Source organism: Uloborus diversus, chromosome 4 (assembly GCF_026930045.1).
Source record: "Uloborus diversus isolate 005 chromosome 4, Udiv.v.3.1, whole genome shotgun sequence".
NCBI classification, from domain to species: Eukaryota; Metazoa; Arthropoda; class Arachnida; order Araneae; family Uloboridae; genus Uloborus; species Uloborus diversus.
Genome location: NC_072734.1, coordinates 24303910 through 24323619, shown reverse-complemented (window position 1 = coordinate 24323619; position 19710 = coordinate 24303910). Strand labels below are relative to the sequence as shown.

The 19710-nt window shown below is 30.7% G+C and overlaps 1 protein-coding gene across 2 annotated transcripts in view; it reads left to right on the top strand.

The window, feature by feature from the left end:
• The window catches only part of LOC129220255 (protein draper-like), a 242230-nt gene extending 235913 nt beyond the window's left edge, over nt 1-6317 (top strand). For both annotated transcript variants that reach the window (XM_054854632.1, XM_054854631.1), the window contains 2 exons: nt 54-206; nt 3722-6317. In XM_054854632.1, coding sequence (XP_054710607.1) covers nt 54-206; nt 3722-3855 — 287 coding nt within the window. In that variant the 3' untranslated portion in view covers nt 3856-6317. The remainder of the gene's footprint in view (nt 1-53; nt 207-3721) is intronic.
• Nucleotides 6318-19710: the final 13393 nt, after the last annotated feature.

Here is a 19710-nt window from a genome sequence, read left to right as displayed (position 1 = left end):
GTTTTTCATTTCTCTGTGAACTTTTAAAAAAAACCAACAAAATCTCATTTTAGGTGCCTGTGGTGGTTGTAGTGAAGAAGTTGCTTTAAAATCTAAAGGTGATTTTGAATTTAATCCTAATATCTACCATAGTATTGAAGATTTAAAGCCAAATTTATCAAAAAAAGAGCCATTTTATGATGAAGTTAAGGACAGAAATTTTGAAGGTAAGAATTATTCATTAATAATGTATTTGATCGTGTGATCAATAATTAATATTTGGAGTATATTACTGAAGAATTTTAAACAAATTATTAGGTTCCTGTATCTTTGTGTATAATTTAATATTGAAAGGTGTTATTACACATTGGCTGATTGTTGCCTACAAATTAGCAACTGCTCTGAGGAGTTCATTCGGGTTTCCTTTGGGGGTGATTGTTGAGGTAAGCAACAATAAAGAGTTATGATCAGGGCTCGTCAGTCAGAGTCAGACTAATTTTGAGGTAAAGGAGTCGGAGTCGTTAGAAAACATTCCGACTCCGGTCTTCTTTTTTTCTTTCATTTTTACTAACTCTCCTTGCATTTTTTGGAAACTACCAAGACTACCAATTGGTTTGATTACATGTATAAAAAGCTACTAATGAGAAAATAACTGCCATTATGGTAATCAGCTAGCTTGAGTGCTTACCAAACTTTCTGTAGCCGTCCCCTAGTTTTCTTGCTTTTTAACTTAACTAATAGCAACTGTCAGCAGACGGTTTTGTTGCCTAACATTTTCAAGTAATCACTTTCAAATAAAAATAGAAATATAGTGCTTTGTTCAATCTCAGTTATAAAATAGTAAAAAGAACATAACAATTTAGTAAGACGAGGCCCTTAGCTGAGATGGAAACTTTTGAGGGTGATCGACAAATTCAAATAAGTTCTTTCGCGAAAGCATGAATCCAAAAGATCCAATGAAATAATCTAATATTCTAATAATAATGAAATAATCTAACTTCTTAAGACTATTTCTATAAGCTTGATTCTCGCTAAAAAGTATGGAACAAAATAAGTGTAAATGATTTCTTGGTTACAACACTCAATAATTGCAGTTAATCTTAAAATCTTCATATTAACGTTTGTGCATTTTGTGTAAAATTTGCTTCTGACGTATATGTGCCCTATTTTCATTGAAATTTTAGTGATGAAATATAATTTAAAATATATTCGTCAAAATTTTCAGAATTAAAGTATTTATATTTTTTATAAACTCTGAAATTGACTTTGGGTGTCACCTACCAGATGGGTGTCATCAGGGGCAAACCAGCCGTACTCAAGAACTTAGACAGAAAAAAAAGCTTTTTTTTCTCTCAAGTTACCGCTTTCAAAAATTGAAAGCACACGATTTGATCAATATCTATTTGTTAAACATTAAAAGGGAGCAAATTACAAGTAACCCTTAAAAAAAGATTTCTTAAAGGAATTTTTAAGTCATCTCACTTTTAAACTCGTAACTATTGGAAAACTTGTAATTTTTAACCTTGTATGTGTCTTGGGTTTACAATAAAATACAAAATGCGAAATTTTCATAAAAAGGAATCAATATTTCTAACTGTTTTGAGGTTTCCCCCCTTCCCCTGAAGGGGAGAGGGAATTGAAAAAAATAGAATTTAAAAAAAATCCAGAGTCGAAGTTGGAGTCAGGCGTTTCAAAATCTTGGGGTCGGAGTCCGCCATTTTCCTTCCGACTCCGCAGCCCTGGTTGTGATGCAGTGTGCATTCAGACTAACTTTTGCAGACGCCTGGGAAGCACAAAATATTATTACATTTCATTCCACATTGTGAAGTATCAAATAAACATTTAAAAAACTTATTGTTCTTTAAAGATAAGCAGAAACAGTCCTACATAAATCCATTTTTCAAATGCTAAAAATTATTTTTTTCTGTAAACATCATGCAGTGTTAGTTCTAATTTTACATATTTTGTAGTCAATTATTGCAGTACGTTTTTAAAATGTGCCTAAGGAATCCAGCACACTATTTCTTTAAAACATTTTTTTTTTTTTTTGATTTTGTTAAATAATATTCTTAAAATGGCATGTTTCAAGGAGTAGAAAGAAATGATTTTTTTCTATTTCTTACTACAGTGAACACCGGATAATTTAATCCGCCATTTTAGTGAATTAAATCCTCAGAAACAGAACAAAATCCAGCTATAACATTAAAAGACTGCCGGATAATTGAACCAAGCACGCCTTTTAAACAAATCAAGCATATATAACTAACCATTTCCACAAAATGGTGCATCAGTGCAGTCTTTTTCTCTTTGCCTTCTTTCAGTTTTTTTTTTTTTTTTTTTTGTAAAAATAAAAAGAGGGGGAGGCAAGGACAGCACACTTTTCTGAGAACCATAGGCAGTTTTATGACTCAAAAAAAGAGAGTATCTCAATAAATTACTACCTATATTTTTAGCAATAAACAGCATTTACATTTTTCGAAGTACATAAGATAAATTTGAATTTTGTAATATCTTTTTCATACTGTTACATGATAAATCCTTTAAATAAACAAGGAATGCATATTTTGAGTGAAAGGTATACTTCTAATAATACTTTATCTTGTTTGACTAAAAATTAAATTGAGTCCACTTAAATTGTATGTAGAATTCCATATTAAAAAAATAATTATTATGCATATTTGCTTTATTGAATCAAAACTGTTAGAACAAATAAGATTTATATAAGTAGAATTCACTATTTTCTTACTATTTGTGCTTTATTTACATTGATTTTTCATTTAAATCATAGTACCTGGACGACCTCGCCTCGCTCGGCTTTAAAAGATTTTTTTTGTTAACTCGTGTTTTTCTGAGGTTCAATACTTTTTCAAATACACTTGAAAAGCATAAAGTTAATGCAATATTAATGTTCTCGCCAGTCGTTGGATATGCTTCCGAGAAACGAGAGATACTTATGTAAACACTTCATCAGCATTATAATCACTTCACCTTTTCGAAATAAAATTTAGATGTGTGATTTAAAAAACATATGAAACTATTTGAAGTGTAAAATGGAATATAAATGAATAAAATAAAATAAGACAGTCAAGCAATAGTTTCGCTATAAGAAAAAAAAGCCTAACATCGACTTACATAATTTTTTTGAATTTGTTTTTACAGAAGTGTGATTGAATTTAGCCAAAGCGGCTAATATCAGCCAAGCCTGGCAACCCTAAGCAAGTTTGACATTTTAAAGCGAGAACACAAATTTTCATTGTTATAATTGCAAATCGTCTGCCTTATGTGTCAAATCAGTTTTTTTCAAGGTTTAACCTATTTAGACTTTACATTAAAAACTTGTTTTTTGTAAAAAAAATCGTGTTTTTAGAGAAAAAAACACTGATGTAGATGAACTCAAAATGCAAAACTACAATTAAATCCAAAATTTCATCCAAATCATTAGAGCCGTTTCCGAGATATGAAATATAAATATATAATAAAACCCCTCTAATGCAGACACTAACGGGACAATTTTCGTTGTCCGCAATAGAGGGGTGTCCGCAGGACAGGGGTTTAATAGTATTATTTACCTTGGAATCGAGAAATTAAAAATTGTCCACATAAGAGGGGTGTCTGCACTTGAGGGGTGTCTATTAGGAGGGGTTATATTGTATATACATACTCACACACTCACAAGGATTGCTCGTTTAAATGTATAAGATTTAGCACAAAGCATATTTGATTTTTTTTTCTTATCCCTCAGGTAAAGCATGCGCTTCTGCCGATGTGGATGTTTATGATCACCTTCAATACAACAGGCCAACAAATGACATAAAGCCTCAGTATCATAGAATGGATGATACTTTGAAAAAAGGACAAAGTGCTAAAGATGTCTAATTTTGACTTAAGTTCATTACTGGCAGTGCCGAATTTATATTTTGAAACTGCTTGTGAGAATGTAACTAGATTGAAGGATGAGTAGGTTATAGCATTTATTACTGAAAATGATTCACTATTTCACCAATTTCATTTCATCACCGGAGTTCACTTTTGTGGAAAATACTGAAGATTTCCATGAAAATACCTGCTCATGCCTATGCATTTTAGGCTGCTTTGACATAGTTAATGTACATACAGTTTGCTGCATCTGAATTACTGTTTTAAAAATTTCATTTCGAGCATTTTATAGGCTAGCAACTTTCTCGGACGTAGGTAGAAAATAGCATTTATTACCAATGCAACATATTCCACATTTTAGATTTTACCATTCATTTTTAAAAAACAATGCATTATGAGTTTTATGATTTTACTCATACAGGTTTCGCAAAATGTATTAAAGCCTTTGGAATTGAGCTAGTATGGCATAAGAACAAAATTAACGAAACTGAAAATTATCGATACAAATTGTACAAATATACAAATGCATTGTTATTATTTCTTTCGAAATTTTAGTTGATTTCAACTTTCATGTTTAATGTTTAAAAAATGTTCAAAAAATTAGCATTTTTTTTCGAATTCAATTTTATTCTTTGAAAATGTTTTAGCTAATTTTTGTATTGAAATCAAAACTGTAACACATAAATGAGCTTTAAATATATAAGAGGAAAGTAGCAATAATTGCACCGTTCATCATGTATTAAATGATGTCTCTTCCATGAAGTATTTCCTCAAAGCAAGTGTATAGTCAGGCTTCAACTGTGATTAGAACATGTCCCCCTGTTTTGTGTGCTTAATGTTATTTTAAAATATGAAATAATACTCATGACATATCTTGCTCACCTACAGGTGTTCCAAAAAGGACTCCCGTACCTTGAAATGACATAACGGCAAAACAGAGAAGTAGAAAAGTGGAACAAGTTGTATGTTGGACCAATATCCCATTATACTAAATACCTATTGCTTTCTTGTAAGCAAAAGCAAATTCAAAACTGTTTGGAGATAACTGCTATCTGTTGGAGACCTTAGAAATTAACAATTGGTTAATTTATAAACTAAGAAATTAAACAATTAAGAGTTTAATTTGAATTGTTTGGATCCATTGCCATAGTAACGTCTTTGTTAGACGACTGCTGGAGAGCACTGTTTTCCGAATTATTACCATACATGGATAGTTCACTTTTTGAAGCAAATGCAATAGGAATTTAGTATTAAGAGGGCCTTGGTCCAACCAAAGTGAGTGAACCAATAAAGTGTTTGGCATTTAGCGTTACGGGGATGTTGGTTGGACAGACAGGTCTGTAATTTTTTTATGAAACGATTTTCAAAAATAGTTCAAAGATTGGACATTAATTAGAGGACACTGTAGTCACAATTAAATAATGTATGAGAGTGTGTTCAGTGAAAAGAGGTTAAATCTCATTGCAATGGGTTTGATATAGCCACCTTTCATAGCAGCAACGTGATGCAATCGAAGGGTAAAGTTTCTAAGTTGCTAGTCCTTACTGAAACAGATGCTTATGCCTCAAACATTGCAGTGAGCGATTTCAAACGTTAACCCTTCAATTGTATCACGTTGCTTCTGTGAAAGGTGGCCATATCGAACCAATTGCAATGAGATTTGACCTCTGTTCACTGAGCAGACTCTTATACACTTTAAAAGACATCTGCGACTAGTGCCCTCTGATGCCAAATCTTTGAACCATTTTTGAAAACTGGTCTATAAAAAATTCCAGACCTGTTTGACCAACATATTACGTCTCTCTCTCTCTCTCTATGTTTTACTTTTATGTCATTCCAAAGTTGGAGAATCCTTTCTAAAGCACCCTGTAGTTCTATTTTATCAAATTTTAAATTTTGCAGTTGACTATCAAGATAAAAATATTGTTAATCTATAATTGAGCTTTCAGCACAGTTGTTGTATTTTAAAAAATGTTGTGTTTTTTAATCTTCAATTAATCTCTACTTTGTAAATAAATATGTATATGATTTTTATTTTTATAAGTAGCATTGCATGTGGAATGTACCATCAGCTTAGCTGACTTGTTTATTGATGTAAATACAAAAATCAAGTCCACTAAAATCAATCCGACTTTAGCATAGAAAAGTCAAGTACTTTTAATATGAAACATTAAAGTTTTTCATAAACATTTTAAATTATCTTTGTTTTTTATCGCCAATTAGAATTGACATCTTTTGTGTTTGACTTTTAAGATTATTTTCTTTAGAAATGTTTGAAGTTCTCACAAATGTTGATTTTAAATAGCAATAAAACGTACAAAAATGTAAAATGATTTTAAAAATGTAAAAAACATGCATAGCACTCATTTTGTATTTCGGTAACATTTTAAGTTGGTATTTTTTTGTATGTGAAAGTGTGTTAATTATCAGTTTAGATATAATTAAAGTATTTAAAAACTAAACATCTTTTATATTGAGTTCAGAATTTGGGTGATTCTACCAATTATGGGTTGAATTGGACTAAATTCTTAATTACATTTTTATACATGTACAAATCACTTAGGGCTAAAAGTTAAATTGCTAATGTAGGGAAAGTACTGTACTTATATAGTTCGTAAAGCGTTTTTTCCCCCCCAATATCCTGCTTGTTATTTTTGAGAGGAAGTTCACCTGTAATCAGAGGAGGACATACTTTTAGACAAGTTTTCTTCTTAAATTTAGCAAAATATCTTCAGAATCTTTTGCTGCATTTTTAAAGTATATATATACAATTACTGGTACCCGCACGGCTTTGCCGTTCGAATGGAAAATTATAACAGCCGCCATTTAATAGAAAATTAAAAGGTCATTTGGTTGCCTTTATATTTACAAATATTGGATGATGATTTTCTCGCCAATTTGCTATATTCATTGTTCCGCCCATGTTACGGTTCCACGTTATAATATTTTCGTAATTTATCATAACGTGTAACCATATACCACACGTTGTGATAATTTGCTCACAAAATTTTCTTAAAACTGGAATAGAAAAAGAACAAAATCGAATTTTCGAAAAATCGCTTCCAAGTGCATACTCCCATGCTACAAACTAACTTTGTCCCAAATTTCATGAAAATTGGCCGAACGGTCTAGGCGCTGTGCGCGTCACAGAGATCCAGACAGACTTTCAGCTTTATTATTAGTAAAGATAAAGACTAGTGGTACCCACATGGCTTTGCCCGTAGTAGAAAATTAAAAGGTCATTTGGTTCCCTTGTATATTTACAAATAATGGATGATGAATTTCTCGCCAATTCGCTATGTTAATTTGCTTGCAAATGTTACGGTTCCACATTATGATAATTTGGAAATTTACTCGTCCATGTTGTGATAATTTGCTCGGTAAAATGTTCTTAAAATTATAATAGAAAAAGAAAAAAATCGAATTTTCGAAAAATCATTTCGAGGTGCACCCCCATGTTATAAACTAATTCTGTGCCGAATTTCATGAAAATCGACCGAACGATCTCGGCGCTATACGCGTCACAGAGATCCAGACAGAGAGAGATCCCGATATCCGGAAAGAGAGACTTTCAGCTTTGTTATTAGCAAAGATTTAAAAAAAAAAAAAAATTAGGGCTCATTCCACTGAAAATAAAACATTTGCCCTGCATGTGACAACTCTATATTTTATTTCTAAAGTGATGCCTAAGAAATGACGCATCTAAGATTTTTTAGGCAAAAAAAAACTTTTGAAATGAAATACAGAACTGTTATGTGCAGTAAGAAATGTTAGCTTCTTTATAGAATAGCCCATTTATTGAAGCAAGAGTAAAAAATCAACTTCTTCATATCAAACATTAATTCCAAAACAAATTATGATTAAAAGTTCTTTATTCAACCACATGAAAACTAACTGGACAATTTCTAGCTTCAACCACTAGAAAAGCTTAATATTTTTACAATTCTACAGTAAATAGGACATAAATGTGTGCGTTTTATAAGAGTTCATTATCATAGCTTCTTAGTAAAGTCAAAGTCAACACTATTATCAATCTCAAAAAAAGTATTTTTTAACAAAAAGAATAATTTTATTATTTATTGAAAAAACAAGGAATTGTAATGAAACTGGTAAAAAGAAAGTTTTAAAATAAGAGTAATGGCAAAATACATTAAAATTGAAACTGTTATAGTTTAAAAAAATATAACAATGCAAAACATATTTTGCATTTTATGACAGCCAAGGCACAATAAGGTTTTCCGATAATAGTTAAACAAATGTGAAAAGAAAATTATTTTCCAAATCTAAAAGATATAGAAACATGCACTTTATAAATTGCCTAATTTATTTTATTTATGTATGAAAATAGAAGGTATTTAGAAAAGTAAATAAAATTTAAAAAGCTTTAAACTTAAATAGGTAGGGGAAAAGGGGGCACATGTGAACATGGTATGTTTTACTAGGACAGCGTCAAGCAAAAAATCTTTAAAAATTCTTTAGTAATGGAAGTACCAGCCCTATTTTTTAAACAAACTTTCAGAGCAAGGACCCAGTTTATGTTCCTGTGGTGACAGCTTTGTTTTAGCAGATGCTGATGTACTTTTATCACTCTTTTTCATGCAAAAACATATTTTAAAATAACTAATAAGCTAGACTTAATTATTGCAAACGATTATATGAACATTCACTTAAATTTATACAAATGTTTAAATTTTGCATTTGAATTAATAATTCTTTATTTTTCAAAATTAGTTCTAAGGTAGATGATGGGACACATGTGAACAGTTTCCATATCCTCTCCTCAATATAAATATTAATGTAGGCTCACTAAATGTGTTAAAATACATGTAAAGATTTATAATTATTATTTTGCTGCAATCTGTTTAATTTATTTTTTTTTACATAATTATTTTGTTATTTTTTAAATTCCTTAATTACTAAATAGGTGGCCAAAAATTTAGTGGTATATGATATTTGCAAGGAAAATAAAGACAAAATACTTTCCTAAAAACTGAAGTTTAGAGTAATTTTATAATTTATCACCATATTCTGTATGAAACTTCAACACACTATATAACAAGAATAAACTTTACATGATTAAAATGTTCTTTGTATTGTTAAGTCTTATAAGATTTTTTCTTGTCAATCCAGTGATTAGAGCATGCTAAGAAACTTTAAAAATTTAACTGTGAGCAGAGTTATATAATTCGAAAAAAGTATTTTCTTAATGACAGTTACTGTACAATTCAAACTGACACAGTATGAGTTACAAACCCTTGAATGTAATTGGTATATATGCATGTGTTTCATTATAACAAATTTGACACCCGTCCTCCATTTTCAATCCTTTTCACATGTGCCCCGCTAGGGGGGCACATGTGAACAATTGAAGACATTTTTTAAACATTCCATAAAGTATAAAAATATATATATTTTTAAATCTGTGAAAAAATCCATGGCACAAAGAAAAAACTATTCAATCATGGGGACCCTTCTCCTGTGAGAAACTGATAATGTTTTCTGAGAAATTAAGAAACTTAAAAAAATATTCACGTTTGCCTCCTTTTCCCCTACTTGTTTTTTGTTTCAAAGTATCAAAGTTATTTGCAAATTTGATGTTTAATTATTTCTGTAATTTTTTTCCTACTATTCTTCATTTCTATTAGAAGTTTTCAAAGTTGTTTAATTTTGAATATTTAATATAAAGATTTCAATAAAAGTTGTGAATATCATACTATAAAAAATCTAATATGCCGCTACTTTTAGAGAGAATAGCAGTTAGGAATTCCTTTTTAGAAAATAGCTGCACAAGGTGCTTTTTTTTTCCTTGGAGAAGAAAATATGCCAAAAACAGTCAACTCTTGATGACTCGAAGTCCCAAGGGACCGACTGAAACCTTCGAGTTATTGGTAGTCCGAGTTATGGAAAGTTTCCAAAACAGTCTCAATAGTTTGGGACCCAATGAAAACTTCAAGATAAAAGAATATTCCAGCTGTAAGCTTCGAGTTATCAAGATCCGACTGTATAAAACATTTTAAATGAAAAAAAAAACAATTTTGTTAGATAATTCAATAGAAAATATAAAAGTAGACAATGTCAAATTCTTATACTTCTGGATATATATTAAATCATTTTAAGAAAAGGAATACAGTGAAAGCCCGTTGCGAAATCTGTTAAAACAATGAAATATCCGTTTCAATGAAACAATTTATTCAGTCCCAATTTCATTGTCTCACTTCATTGTTTGAATTCCCTTACGACAAAATTCCCGTTACAGCAAACAAAATATGCAGTCCCTTGATGTTCGGTAACGGAAATTCACTGTATGTTTTTTTTTACATGAAAAATACCTTTTACTAATGTGCATATATATAAAATTATACACATTTATGAAGTCCAAACTTTTAATCTCTTAAATCATTCACAAAACAAAAAGTGCCAGTTAAAAGAAAATTTGAAGTATACAAACTAAACATAAATGCATTTAGACATAACATATCAATATTTTAGCATGCAAAAAAATGCTTTGGTTTACTTTTTATATTGAGCACCTCATATTTTGTACTAAAGGTTACTTCAAGCTTGAACTCTTTATTAAGATCACTCAAAAACAGTTAACTACATAATGCTCTTCACGGCTACAGAATTATTCATATCCAAAAATTTATGCTGCCTTCATAAACATTGTGGCATTGAAGATGGAAGGAAATTTCAACAACAAATTTCTAACAGCTATTAAATTGCCGATGGATCTACCAAAGGGGGATGATCATATTGCCTGACTCAGATATTACAAAGTACTACATTTCAAAACCTTACTCTACTTTTTTACAATCACTGAACATTTTACATGTTCTTAAATCTGTACCTCAAAGCCAGAAGGAGGTAAGTCTTCTTCTTTTTTGGCACTACAGCCTAGGGCAGGCCAAGACCGTCTCAATCAGTTTCCTCCATCCCGCCCTGTCAAACAGATTTCCTCCATCCACAAGTCTTTTTGTTCACAGTCGAGCCATCTGGTTGGTGAGCGGCCCCTCTTGTGCGCACCATCTGGATTTGTGAATGTGACTTTATGGGTTGGGTCCCTACTACCTAGTCTAAAGAGGTGCCCCAGCCATCTAATGCGATTGGCTTTAATAAAGTGGATAATATCTGGCTGTTTATAGAATTTTTAATATTTATCAAAATTATAGAGAGTGTGCCATTTGTTGTTTTTCTTTACAGCACCAAAAATTCTTCTCAAAACTTTCCTTTCAAAAACCATCAATCTATCTTCTTCCGCTTTAGTTAAAACTCAACACTCACTTCCATAAGTTAGGACTGGTCTTAAAAGGGTCTTGTATGTGTTTATTTTTGTACTTAGGCGAAGAAGTTTACTTTTTAATTGGCATTTCAAACCAAAGTAGCATTTGTTTCCCATAGCCAGGCGGCAAACAATATTAGCATTGATTTCAATTCTAATATTGTTTCTAGTGATGACACTTCCAAGATATATAAACTCCTCAACGGATTCAAATGAGTAGCCATTTACAAAGAATGGGGTAGAATCAAAAGGACGTAAGTCACATAATGATAATTTTACAGGAGAGAGGAAAAACTTTTCTGGCGCACGCAAAGGATGAGAAGCGCACTCACCTTGGTGAAAAATTGAAAAGGATTTTTTAAAGAATTACATTCACATACAGTAAACTCCTGATTATCCACGAGTCAATCAATAATCAGGAACATGTATTTTCGCACAAAAAAGCAAAAACCAATGGCTGTTTTTTGCCAGAAAATTGCAAATTTAAACTCGGTTGTTTTTGTTTTACTTATATACAGTAAAACCCCTTTAATGTGCACTAACGGGACAATTTTCGTTGTCCACAATAGAGGGGTGTCTGCAGGACAGGGGTTTAATATTGTTATTTGCCTTGGAATCGAAGAATTAAAAATTGTCCGTATAAGAGGGGTGTCCATTAGGAGGGATTTTACTCTATTTTTTGTGCTTTCTTCATCGTACATATACTTGTTCTGTATTGATCTGAAGTTCTGTTGTGCAAAAATACAAAACATTTTTACTTTACTGCCAATATGTTCACGGTTTGAAGAAAGTATTATGCATCAATACAGCTAAGTTTTTGAGGAAGGACAATTTTTACCTCATTTGTCCCTCACTTTAGTCTTTTTGTGGTTTAACCACGATTTTTATTATTCGCGGCACTCGTGCCACCCAATTCAGTGGATAATCAGGAGTTAACTGTAGCTCGATGGGGAACCAGGGCCTGATTACTGCACAGGCCATTTGGGCCTGGAGCCCCAAATTATTTAAAGAATTATGCATAGCATTACAACTATGTGAAAAATACATGTATTTTTACAAGAATAATAAAAAAGCAATGTCTGGTTAATAGGAAAAAGCGCTTCCTTAAAAGGGAACTTTTATTTATGTGCTAGTAGTGAATTTACCATGTCAAAATTCTGAGGGGCCCGGAAGGCTATTTATAAATACACATGATTAATAATTTACATAGTTCTGTGATAGACAAAGAGTCCCCCAAAAATCATTCCAAAAAGCCTCAAATTCGTAAATTAGCCACTGCACTCCGTTATAGTCTTTAGGGAGCCTCCAAATTATTGTGGGCCTAGGGCATTAATTTTAGTTAGTCGAGCCCTGTGCAGAACAGACTTCTACATACAATGCGCTAATAAACGGGAAACCACAATTTTTGGACTTGCGTCAATTTGGCTCTGAGGTACAGAAATATGGATCTCAATTCTTCAAAATCCATGCATTTCAATATTTATTCTTTGTATCTTATTTCATAAATTTCATGAGTGTAGGCCAAGAAAACTTTTTTTCTAATGTTCTGAGATAGCTAGTAATTCTTACTTACACTTACACAAAGATGGGATTATTAACATTTTCAAAGCACAGTTGAACTGTCATTAAACAAGATTTTCACAAGATGTAGTTCAGAAAAAAGTTCATTCACAGAGATGGGAAGCAGGGGGAGGAGGATTTTTAACTCTTTCAAAGCAAAGATTAATTATCATTGAACAAGATTTTGACAAGATATGGTTTAAAAAGAAATTCATTCACACAGTTGAGAAACAGGGGAAGAGGGATCTTTAACGTTTGTAAAGCAAAGTTAAATTATCACAAAACAACATTTTGACAAGATATGGTTTCAGACTTTTTCGTGGAATGGCCCATGAGCATTAACTAAGTATCTGCTTCATACCTCTTCAAGAATTGTACTTTTTTCATTCCAAATTTCAACACGTGTGATTTTTTATTTATAGTTTTTGCCATCCAAGCAATTTCATCAGTGTATGGTTATCTAAAAAGAATCAAGTTCTTTTGTCGGGCAGAATCCAACTTGACAATTCATCTGCATCTCCCCTCCTCAAGGAAATTTAGAATTTGTTATGGAGCTGATATTATTGCAACTCTACAGGGGCCTTAATAAATGGAAGCTAAAAAAGTAATTTTTGCTATCCACAGCTGAAAATGGTTACATTTGTGAAAGAATATTACTTTTCGCTTGCTGGCTGATGATTTTAAGGATCCTGTAGATAAGGATAAGAGTCCTTATTTAACACCTTAAAAAAAGGTTTTGTTCCAGGCACCTAATTTATTTAGAATTTTACTAGAGGCATAAATGACAGTTAAAACTACATGTATGAATTTCTTTACATGCCTTTGAATTACCAAAGTGTATGTGTGTATTTTAGTTTTAGCTCAAGGGAAAAAAATCAAGATATACAATGAATCACCCCGTGAAAAAACTATTTGGTTCCATCTTAAAAAAAAAAAAAGCTCATTTAAAGAGATGAATGCTCCATGCAGTTAATTAACTATAAGTCAAAACTGTTTATTTAGTCTAATAACCATTAAGTAATTTAATTATGAGTTCAAGATATGATTAGGTTGACTCTTTGATTGCACTCAACATTTATTGTTGAGAAACATACCCGAATGCACTCAATCTTCATTGTAGAGAAACTTACCAGTGAAATTGATCTGTGGTAATTGCTTCAAGTTAAAGTTCATACTTTTCCATCACATATTACTCATAAAAAAAAAAAAAATCTAAAGCACATTTTCTTGAAGATTAAATTTGGCGAATTTACTTAGTTTCGGACGCCCATCCCCTTTTTCAAACTTGGTGCTTGAGCATCCCCACTTATTTTCCAAACCTGGTGCCACTGATTGAAATGAAAAATCCCCCCCCCCCTTTGACCAAATTTTGAATAGGATATATATCATAGGATTGAAAAAACAGGCCAATTCAAAAACAAGTAAAATAGTTGATGAAAGGTTTAACATATGACTTTGAACATTAAACAGCAATATCCTCGCCAAAAAACTTTTTTAATTTCGCACTCATGAATTGATCTATTTTCATTTGCTATTTATTTTTGTGATAAAAAACACTGCTTCATAAATTTCAACTATTTACATATAAGCATACGAAAATATCACTGCATATTATTTACAGAAGTAAAAACCATATTTTTTACAACACTAATATTAAACAAAGTCTGGGAATTGTAAATGGGGAACACTTACATAGTAAAAAATGTTTCAATATTGATATTCTCAATGTAATTAAAATAATACATAATTATAAGCTAAAACTACAATTATTTTCAAAAGAGAAAAAATTTATGAATTCGAGAAGCAAAAATTATTTTTGCAAGTATTAAATCATGTAAATATTACACAATTTAATATTTGAAGAAATATATTGTCATCTCATCACAAGAAATATATCAGTTAAGTAAAGCGACACTTAATTGTGGATCAACTATTATGTAATTTTTACAGTTTAAAGAAAATACAGCTAATTTTTAAATATACAGATAAAAATGCTTTCAAAAAAAATTTAAGAATAAAATAGTAAAAAAAGAACAAACATTGATAGAATTGTTTGCATGAGTTTGATGTATATAATGCATTTTCAGTGATAATTGAATAAAATACTTCCACGGAATAAACAATTGAAGTACACAAAATTAAATTTTGTACTTTTGACTAACACAGGGAAATGTAGGTAAATTAAAAAAAAGGTGAACATAGAATATATTCGAATATGTTGCATAATTTTTAACAAGTCATCTCTAACTACAAAGTACATGTAAGAAAATTAAAATATATACAAGATTTAGCCCATAAAACCTTTAACAGAAATACGACTATACATGAGATCAATTTACACATTTTTCAATGTGTTAAAATCAGCAAAAGAAATATACATTTAACCTAAAAACCTTTTTCATCAACATTTTTATCCATGTTAGGAGAGATGATAGAATAACAATATGTATCAGTTAAAGTATTTTTAAGTGCATGTCGCTCAAATACAAAATATTTGTAAAAAAACGTACCTCTGACATAAGTGCAACCCACTTATAGCTGCACAACAGTTCTACAACTGTACTGTTATATATAGAGATAGATATACTTACATGCACAATAAAGCACCGTTAAATTTTTCAACTATAAGTCTTATAAGTCATCAGATTCAGTCTTATCTATTACAACAATAATGTGCTTTGTTGAAACACAAAGCTTTGCTTGTGCATTGTTTTCTCTTTCAAAAATAGCCATATTTTGCGTCTGTTTTATTTTATTTTATTTTATTTTTGCTTTTCCCCCATGTATGGTGGAACTTTTTATACAAAGAAAAGGTTGGTGTGGTAGGGTGGTGAATCAGGGTGGCGACAGGAACTGTGAAAAAAGTTCCCTGACTTTTCCCTGATTAGGTTCATCAAATTTCCCTGATTTACGTTACCAATGATAATGGTTTCCTTTCTTTGCTCTATATGAAATTCATTGTATGTTTGTACAAAACGCAGTATTTTAAACGTTTTTAAGTTGTGTAAAGTTGTTGAACTAAAGATATAATTTTAAAAAGATGCTGTTTTTTTAATAAAATGTTTAAAAAAAACATATCAAGTCAATTTGTTTGGAAAAAACCTTACAAAACAGTATAATAATTTTTTCTATATGGAAATTTATATAAAATTAAAAAAAAAAAAACTTTACTTCCAGTAACCACTTAGCATAAGAATTTTTAGAAACTATTAAAATCACTCTTAAAAACATGTGTATTTATGATAGAACTATAAAGTAATTGAAATTATTTTGAACTAAGTTTTCAAACAGTATAATAATTGTTGCAAGAATAACAAGCAATAGTGAAAGAATAGAAGTAATGTAGTTATTCTTATCTAACTAATTGACATATTTAGGCAAAACAGATGAAACCTTTTGACATCCATTCATAGGGAGCTTTTCTCTAATCAAGAACATAGATTTTAATGAATGGTTACAGCATTTTAACAATAAAAAAATAAAGATATTTACTTAAGTGCACAAGTTATTTCAAATGATTTCAGTTTGTATCGAAAAAAAATTTAGGTTGCTTTTGTAACAAACAGCTTTAAAATGTAAGGGGGGAAAAACAATTGGTTAATTTCAAAATATATAAAAGAATGGTTTTAAAATAAAAGAATCATTTAAGCCTGAAAAAGAAAACCTTTCTATTTCTAATCTGTGGTGACAGCAAAGAGTATAACGGCAAAAAAACAAAGTTTTTTTGATTCAATGTTCAATTTTAGTAATTACATTAAAAACGCGAAGAAGTAATAACTTTTAAGCTTTTATCAGTATTAATTCAAAAAACCAAGAGTTCTTCTTGAAATCTTGATTACAATACGCTTAAGGCATTAATGACGGTTTCCTCTTTGCCTGTAGAGTTGTTTATTTTACGTAGTATTGAAAGCGTGAAAGCAAACTTCAACCTAGGTAAAATAAACAACTTTACAGACACAGAAGCAATCTTGCATCCTGTGGTTAATAAGAAAGATGCAATACTTTTATGTTGAGGAAAAAAGATGCACAAATATGCGGCAGTGTATAATCGCACCTCATTAATTTTAACTTTTTTTTTTGAACAGATAATTGCCGGAAATTGCGTAGAGAATTAGGAGACTTAGTTTTGCAAAGCAAAAAAAAATTTTTTTTTCTTTATAAAATCAATTTTCCCTGATTGTTTGTTATTTTTTCAAAATTCCCTGATATTTCCCTGACTTTTCCCTGATTAATTAAGTTCCCCGACTTTTCCCTGATCTCCCTGATCTGTCGCCACCCTGTGAATGGTCATATTACAAAGCTCAAAATGGGGCAGGTTTGACTGACAAGCATTTTATTCTCCAATTTCTGTACGATCACCTCTTTTTTGTATCCAGTCGCTCTTTTCCTTTAAAACATAAAATGTTCCAGAAATATAAAGAACAGTTATAGGAGGATTTTAAAAAAAGTTCCATCTCTAAAAATCATTATTTACTGGAAAGAAATTGAAGACTGGGTAGTAACTTGCAGAAGCTACCCTTCAAAGAATCGATTTCAAGAAAGAAAATTTCCGGAAGTAAAGGATATCTAGGTCAAATTTTTAACAACACAATATCATACATCAAAGCCCTATGGCCCAATGCCGCAGACCAAGGTTCAATTCTGGGGTTGGGAACAGTCAACTTGGCTAGCCATCCCTTCAGTGGGTTGGCACAATGAAAACCAAGCTTGCTTGGAAACTAAACCCTGAGGATCCATGTTCCGCTGACCACCTAACTGGAACATCTGCCTTTACACCCCAGAATCCTAAGTCGCGAAAATTGAAATGAGCACAGTAGGCCTTGACTTCACAGGCGGTAGTGCTACTGAGTTAGGTTTATATTATGCATCAAATGGTGTTAGTTATATCCTTAAAAACATGAAGATTACTTTTTCATAAATTTGTAATAACCAGTGCCAAATGTTAAAATTTCTAATATACTCTTGAAAAATGAATAAACGATGCTTTACTGTTGATACATATATATCAGCACAAAATTATTGAATGAAAGTTAATGAAATAATCTTTTTCACAAAAGGAAATGTAATAATTCAAACACAGAAACAAAATAAAATTTAAAAAATCTGGAAAATACTAAGTTTAAGTAATACAGTGAAATCCTGTTATAACGAATACTGATACAACAAAGTATCCATTTCAACGAAATAAATTTTCAGTACCGATTAATTACCATTTCATTGCTTGAATTCCATTACAACAAAACTCCCATTACAACGAACAAAATTTGCGGTCCCCTGCTGTTAGTTGTAACAGGAGTTCACTGTAGATCCATCAACTTATCAATGGTGGGTACAATTTCTATGTGAATCATTAGTACATAGAAAGTTATGTATTGCTGAAGAGTTCATAGTTCTATTTCATTAATTTTCATGTATGCATTATATGCCTTTCTGTTAAATAAATTCAATGAATTTTTTAACATGAGAAGTGTGTAAATATTTGGGTAGAAAGTATTTTTTATTTCTGCCTCAAAATAAACAAACTTTTAATGCAAGCAAAGAATTTTAATAGTATAAGAAACAAGTGTGAACCAATGGTTTAAGAAAGGGCATGTCATATGTTCTCATTTAATGGGACTCATGCCCTTTCTAAAATCATTGGTTCAATTAAAAACACTACACACTTATTAATTGAATCATAGTGTAATTACTTTACAATTCAGTTCTGATAATTTGTTGGAAGAGTTTAGCATAAATAGGTCTTTTTTTAATTATTCAATCCCTTTTTTAGAGTTTACTTGAAAGTCTCCTTTTAGTTTTAAATATTATGAATTATATTTAGGTGTGTAAAAACAATAAGAGTTTCTTGCTCAAAACAGGTTTGTTTCAAATAAAATTCATAATATTTAAATGATAAATTAACAATTAAACTTGGAAAATAAATGAAATGAATGTTTGAAAATAAACTTTTTATGCTAAACTCTTTCAAAAAGTTGGCAGAAACGAGTTAAAACGTAATTATAATGCTCCAAGCAATAAAAAGATCTATCTGTTACTGAAATTCTAAATTTCACAAGTTTCCTCTGAGCAAAGTATATATTTTCTGAAAGATATGTAACTGAGGGAGAATTATAGTTTGTAGTCTTCATCAAAAATCTGAGCTAAAATTCCAAATGTATATGAAATATATACTTTCTATTCAAACACTTTCATTCCTTTTCCAGTGCTCAAAATTTAACTTAATCATAATAACTTAACAAGGAAACAAGATAATGACAGAGATTATTTTCCATAGATATTTGTTTATATACCAACTTCAATTACACCACACATAAAAAGGGGGGGGGGGGGAGGGAATTGGGACCACATTTTTTGTTGTTTCAAATAATGCACTTTAGAATGTTTCCCGTTAGCTATTTAAATAATTGATTGGAGACATCAAATTGGGCCGACTTTAACAGATGACGGGTATATAGGCGAGAAATGGTCACAAAGCTCAAAAACATGAGAAACAGCTCTAATTTTGCCTTTTACAAAAAAAAAGGAGAGTGAACGTGTGAATTCATATTTTGCATAAAAAGAATATATGTATTTATATACATGTATTACATACAAGTTATTCTATTTCAGACATGCACAACAAGGTACTTTTAAAAAATAAATGATACAGAAAAATTTTGAAGGTACACATAAATGTTAACATACCTAATAATTCACCGTAATTCTAAGTAAACTATCTGTTGCTCCTTTTTTTTTTCAAAGAGAAATTGGCAATTACTGCAAGACTGGAGAAAAAAGTTTAGATGATTTTAATGTTTACTGAATAGAAAAAGAGATCAAAGATTGCAACTTCTGAACTGATAAAAATCTAGAAATTTCCAGAACTCGAAAGTAAGAAAAGTCGGAAGAATCTAATCATTGAATCATTTTTATCATGAAGACAAATTCATGGAAAAAATACGAGATCTGTTTAAAGCAAGCCATTAAGTCAACTGAAAAGAAAACATAGGTGAGCTAATTTCCCGTGTAATTTATTT